This window comes from Halyomorpha halys, unplaced genomic scaffold (genome assembly GCF_000696795.3).
Source record: "Halyomorpha halys isolate HHAL.00 unplaced genomic scaffold, Hhal_1.1 Scaffold6.1, whole genome shotgun sequence".
In the NCBI taxonomy this organism is placed as follows: Eukaryota; Metazoa; Arthropoda; class Insecta; order Hemiptera; family Pentatomidae; genus Halyomorpha; species Halyomorpha halys.
Window position 1 is genome coordinate 2,215,825 of NW_027111275.1, and position 6,028 is coordinate 2,221,852.

At 29.8% G+C, this 6,028-nt stretch overlaps 1 protein-coding gene across 2 annotated transcripts; it reads right to left on the minus strand.

Annotated features, from left to right (window-relative positions):
• Positions 1-962: 962 nt before the first annotated feature.
• wus (TM2 and DnaJ domain-containing protein wurst) lies at positions 963-4,096 on the minus strand. Of its 2 annotated transcripts, none has more exons than XM_014439198.2 (5): positions 3,638-4,096; positions 3,011-3,158; positions 2,724-2,925; positions 2,123-2,390; positions 963-1,312 (listed from the first exon to the last, which is right to left on the minus strand). In XM_014439198.2, the coding sequence occupies exons 1-5, from the start codon at positions 3,881-3,883 to the stop codon at positions 1,106-1,108; spliced, it is 1,071 nt and encodes a 356-aa protein (XP_014294684.1). In that variant the 5' UTR covers positions 3,884-4,096; the 3' UTR covers positions 963-1,105. The 2 variants fall into 2 exon arrangements, with proteins under 2 accessions (XP_014294684.1, XP_014294692.1); XM_014439206.2 differs by having other exon boundaries at positions 2,276-2,390; positions 3,638-4,034.
• Between the last annotated feature and the right edge of the window lie 1,932 nt (positions 4,097-6,028).

A 6,028-nucleotide genomic window follows, 5' to 3' on the forward strand; every position in this document is an offset into this window, starting at 1 on the left:
TGGTAATATTATTATGATTATAAATAAGTGAGAAGTCAAGGTAAATTTTTCAGAAAATATTCCATCATAAAAACATAAATACTGTTTATTTACAGGAAATAATTTATGTACAAATTAAAAAGGTAATACTGACTATAATTTATGTGATGGTAATAAAGAGGCATTTATAACATTTCCTTAGACAACGTATGATGTAAACAATATAAAAATATTTACAAAAACATTTATTTAAATTTTAATTAAGTCTATAAATGAAAACTACTTAAACACAAATTAACTATATATTTTGACCTATTAGTGAAGTTTAATCTGATCGTACATTCAGAATAAATCATTCTTGAGCATTTATAATGACAATACCTTTTACTACATAAATAGTTTTTGCTTAACAACCTACTCATCGCTAACTTTAAGTATAAAAATTATTATTATTTTTTTTAGTATGGACAGAGCCACAGCCTATTAAGTGTTGTTAAATTTAAGAAACATTTATGCCATCATAGCAAGAGAGGTCTAATTTACAATATAAACGTTCATAATAAATATTTTTATTCTCTACAGTGCACTAATTATGAATTGTAAATGTTTTCACCTTTAACTATGTAAATATTAATTATGATAATATTATAAATATTAATAATATAAATGTAACATTAGAAATGTTAACTACTCATGCACTGAGTCTCATTTTTTCCTCAATTAAAAATAAATTAAATTTTATCAACATTTTGTGATCATTTATGATATAAATTAAACAGCACTTCATACAACATATAAAAATAAAAAAATAAAAATTTGTATGACACATTACAAATAAATCTTCTTTAATACCAATAAGTAGGTTTGCAGTTCATTATTGTTGTCAATGAAATATCAAACCAGATAAAAATAAAAATGTACCAGAAATTTTCCTTTCTGCTATTGTGACTAACCTAAAATTCATATTTAGATTCATAGGCATCCAGCAAAGAGATGTTTAATAATCTAAGTATAACAAGAGGTATTGTCAGACTCATTATCTATTCCGTATAAATATTAGTATATACATATCACATGAGGCTAAACCTTGAATGAACAATGTCAATAGGTTTCAAGCTGTTCAAACTTAGACTTGTGATTTCTTGTTCTGTCTCCTCCTCTTTGCTTTGCTTGTAGATAATAGCTCGCAGGCTTGTTGAATTTCGTAGAATTTCTCTTGAGCTTCCTGCTTCCCTTGGGGGTCTTTGACCCTATCTGGATGCCATTTCACAGACAGCTGCCTACACCTGCTGTTAATTAAGGTCTGATTTGCACCGAGATCAAGGCCAAGCACCTATCAAACAATGTCCAGTATATTTTAAAAGCTGTATTATAGTTCAAATCATATTAAGAATCTAGATTCATTTCTTAAATAAAAAAAAAATTAAAATTTAATTTGTTATTACGATTTACAGATATAAAACTTTTAATCAATTTCACTCAAAATTAAAATGTATTTTTCATTTGAATATTGAATTACTAATATTAATTTAAAGATGTACAACTTATATGAAGCTGGTGGTGAAATCTGAATCAAATTTTTGAAAGTTTTTAAGAATAAATATACTTGAATGATTTAAATGATTAAATGAATATAGCTTAAATACTAATTAGTATAGTTAGGTTATTTAACACGTTAATAATTGCAGTGCTGCAATAATTTAAAACAATAATAATGTACGAATAAACATTTTGGAATATTTTTTTTGCTATATTGTGATTAAAATCAAGAGATTTTTAAACAATTTCACAATATATAATTTAGAATTTATTTTGCTTTTAATGTAGTGTTTTCAAGTGGAATAAAATGGGCAATAACAAAACTTTCTTCTGTAATGCTTCAAGGTGGGAGGATGTAGTCCAATCCATTGGGGGGAAACAGATCAGCAGGCCACTGACCTACTTATAGTGGAGAAAACAAACAAAAGGGAACTAGATGGTTTCTAAATGACAAGTCCAGGCTTATACTTTAAATGAATTACATGTTCAATAGTTCGATATGTAATGGCATTAATCAATTAATAGCATTTGCAGAAGCTGCATACTCTTTTGTAGTCATTTATCACTATAAAAATTAATTTTTTATAGAATCTTTTTTACTCACACTGTATGCATTCTGTTCACCATGAGGATCTAGTAATTCTATGGCCATCTTCCAAACTTCTGACCAACCATGCTGCTGCGCAAAAGCTATTGTATCCCATAAACTTTGATTCAGATCGCGCCACCATGGAGATGTAAAAAAATGATGCACTACCTCATGGATAGGTACTTCTTCACCTTCAGCATCTGTCACAGTTCCATTGAAATAAAAGGTGCAACCCCATAAGGCCAAATATATGATTGCAGCAGTGACCAAAACAGATGTCCTTCTATAAATGGAAGAAAACAGCTAAGAATTTACTGTTATGTTTATATGTATTCAAAGTAAACCTTATTATTTTTGATACATATCAATTAATCACATAATAACATTGTGAATGTCCAATCATACCATTTTTAACTAATTTACATTTTAAGAAAATCAACTAAAAACCAAGTATGAAAGTGTTCCTAAACCAAGCTTTTTGAAAATTAATATCACTATGTAGGGTGACAAATGGTTTCCAAAAATTAAAACAATACTTTCAATTCAACAAAAATAATTTTAAAATTGTTTAAAAATGAATTAAATGAAAAGTATGTCCATTTAATATTTCACTTACTTATAAACTGGTTTTTTAGGATTTTGTTGCCTTCTCCACTTCTTTGAAAACCAATCAAAAGCATAAGATGCAGCCAGTATCATGGCAGTGAATGTCATTTCTCCAGGGTAATTTTTGTAAAGAGGATAAGTGGCATAAGATGCAAGTAATGGCCAAAGAAGTGACCCTTCTTCATGACCAATATTTCCCACACACCAAACACCTATAACAATTACCAAAATAAGCATTGAAAAATAACCATTTGCAGCAATGTAAAACAATGGTAAATTTGAAAATAAAGTTATTACCTAATGCACAGCCTAAAGGTACAAGGAGATATAAGAACTGCCAATTATAACCTGCGAATTCATCTCTAGGAACTGCAGAATGAATGACAGATCCCCAAAGGTAGCCAACAGTTATCATACCAGTAAATCTCCACGTAGAAAAAGGTGGCTGTTATTAGAATAAAATAAATCAATTAATTTATTAGTGTACACTTAATAAAATCCATAAATAATTGTTAAATCAAAAGGACAGGAACTACCTAAAATGTTTTGAGCTGTGACCTAAATGAAATCTACTTTAGTTATAGTATATAAATATAACTGATACAATTTTAGGGAACATAACATACTTTGAGATAGTATTGTTATAGAATATCTGCAAATGGTATCATACACAACTATTAAATTATAACTGTTTCTTGTAAAACATAAAATGTCTGGATGATGAATGGAAAGCAAAAACTCTAAAGTCTTAAAACAAGTAATCCAGAAGGATTTAGAAATAAACAAAAAGTAAAATGAGATTCAGCTTAAACCTGTTGCGGAAATGCTGTTTACTTTCAACACTATGCTAATTCTGACACTTAAAGATTACTTGGTAAATTGATTAATTTACTGAGTGAGAAAAACAACTTAAAGACTACTTACTGATTTATAATAACTCATCACTTGGGCCAATCTAGACATATATTCTGGATCATAGTTAGCAGCTTTGATGTACTGGGGAATTAGAAAGAAATCTCTTAGCCAACCAACAATATATCCTCCTCCTGTACACCACCAAAGGAATCCCTGTATGTCTCTTCCAAGATAAAAATGATGCCATCCAAAGATTCCGCCAAACATCCATAGGATGTATGCAAAAAACACACTTTTACCCTTTTGAGCTGACATTGCATAAGATTCTTCACAGTCCCTTCTTTGATGATAAAATTGACAATCGGCCGGTATGAGTTGAATTCGAACTATTCATATCTGAGCATGGAATAACGGAACTGAATGCCCTACTCTGGAGCCACTGCCCCCACCATTTCACAGTCAGAAAACTTTCTCCACCATGACGTGGAGAGTAAAAGCTCTGAAGAGGCCACATCTTTACATGGGATTGGTGGTCCACCTGCCCTTAACGACCCAAAGACTAGACAAGTTACTCTAACATGTTCGCACTGCTATTGGCACCTGGAAGGTTATAACCTTCCACCGTCGTTCCGTTTTGATTAATTCGATTCATCTTAAAAATTGATGAAATACGGTTAAAAATAATGTATTTTCAATTACTTTTTTGTAAATTTAAAATCATCATCCTGCTATTTATTTATATTTTAAATATCGATGATGGAGTAATAGTGTACAGGACAAGCTCCGTTGAAAGTCTAAATTTCTATTTGTACTATTATTATAACTGTTTTTATTAGATCACAGGTTTCATATTCCACTTGTTGCCTCATAGTCTTTTTCTGGTGGAAATTCGGGTCTCTAATAACTGAACAAGTGACCAAAAGTCCTCCCCACTTCTGGTTATTTTGTAAATTAGTATTAAAAAGGGGTGCATTCATAATCATACAAATTGTTGTTCTTAATCCGTCTATAAGATATTTTCACAATTCATTTATAGGTAAATTTTTACAACAGTAAATTTATTAAATATATTTTTTCTGGAATAAATGAACTATCTAGGACTGACAAGGCGTGCTATCCAGGGGCACTCCTAGCTGACTTTGTTAAAATAAATCAACCATTAAGCCAAGAAAAGTCAATCAAAACTAAATTTTGACATAAAGTCTAACAGGCTAAATGAGGGGCTTCACAGGACATACCAACAACAGCCTACAAATCGTACATTAGTCCGAACATCAATATGGTGTTGAAATTCTGATGAACTCCTCCAAAATACCTCAAGGAAAATCATACAAAGAGCAAAATCTTATGGATAATTACTAGCAGAGTGAAACAACTCTCATTGTAGTTATGGAACCCCAAGCAGGTCTCCAAGCAACTTCAGGATAAGAAAAAGAAATATGCGCTTTATCTATTCGAAAAGTTTGTGCAATGATAAGATCATTGGTGTTCGAATGAAAGATTAAAACCCTAACACACTTTCCTATCATTAGTTGAAGAAATGCTTTATCAGATAGACATGCTGTTCAAAGAAAGGTGGAATGTATCTCCTACACATCAAAGCATGAAACTGCTCGAGTCGAGCTATTGCATGTGGCTAGACCAATATAAAACATAAGTAAGATAAATTAAAAAATAGCACAAATCATTTAACTTTGAACTAGATAATAGTTATTCAGAATAATTAATCAAGAATGTGAGTCAAATTTATTGCTACACATTATTACATAAATTTTACTATATTAATATATTAAATGAATAATACAACTGTCATTAATATTTAGTGGGGCCACCATTGGCATTCCATACACAAGGAATAAGCAATGATACTGGATCAACTAATTTTAGCCTCAACGACAAAGTAATTTTGCGCTACTCCTCACTGTAAACATCAAAATCAAAAACATTTTACTCTCACTTGATTCTTAAGATATTTATTCAAATGCTCTATATGATCAACAACCAGTGACAACAGTAAATTTTTACCAATCATTTCAGTACTTTTTGTAGGATCCATATGTTAGTTCGTGTGATCGTCCTACTGAAAAATGTAATGTTTTCTTTCTTCATATTTGTCAGCACTAATTGAGATTTCTTTTTAAAATGTCAACACGTTTTATCTGATTTATATTAGCACCATCTATAATATAAAGTCAAAAATTTGATAAAAGAAGTATTTGAAAATTATTTATCTTTTTTTATATCAATATTTGTAGTTTAGCTGTTTTTGAAAAAATTTCTTCCTCTTCTATTACTAAATAGATATAAATTTTATATGGCTATATATTAGCAAATATTCAAATCTTAGTTTCATTTCAAGTAATTACTTTTTTCAACAAATACTATTTAAGTAAATAGTTTCAGAGCTTATAACTGTTATTAAAATTTATTAATTATTTTCTACCTTGAAACATTCGTTCT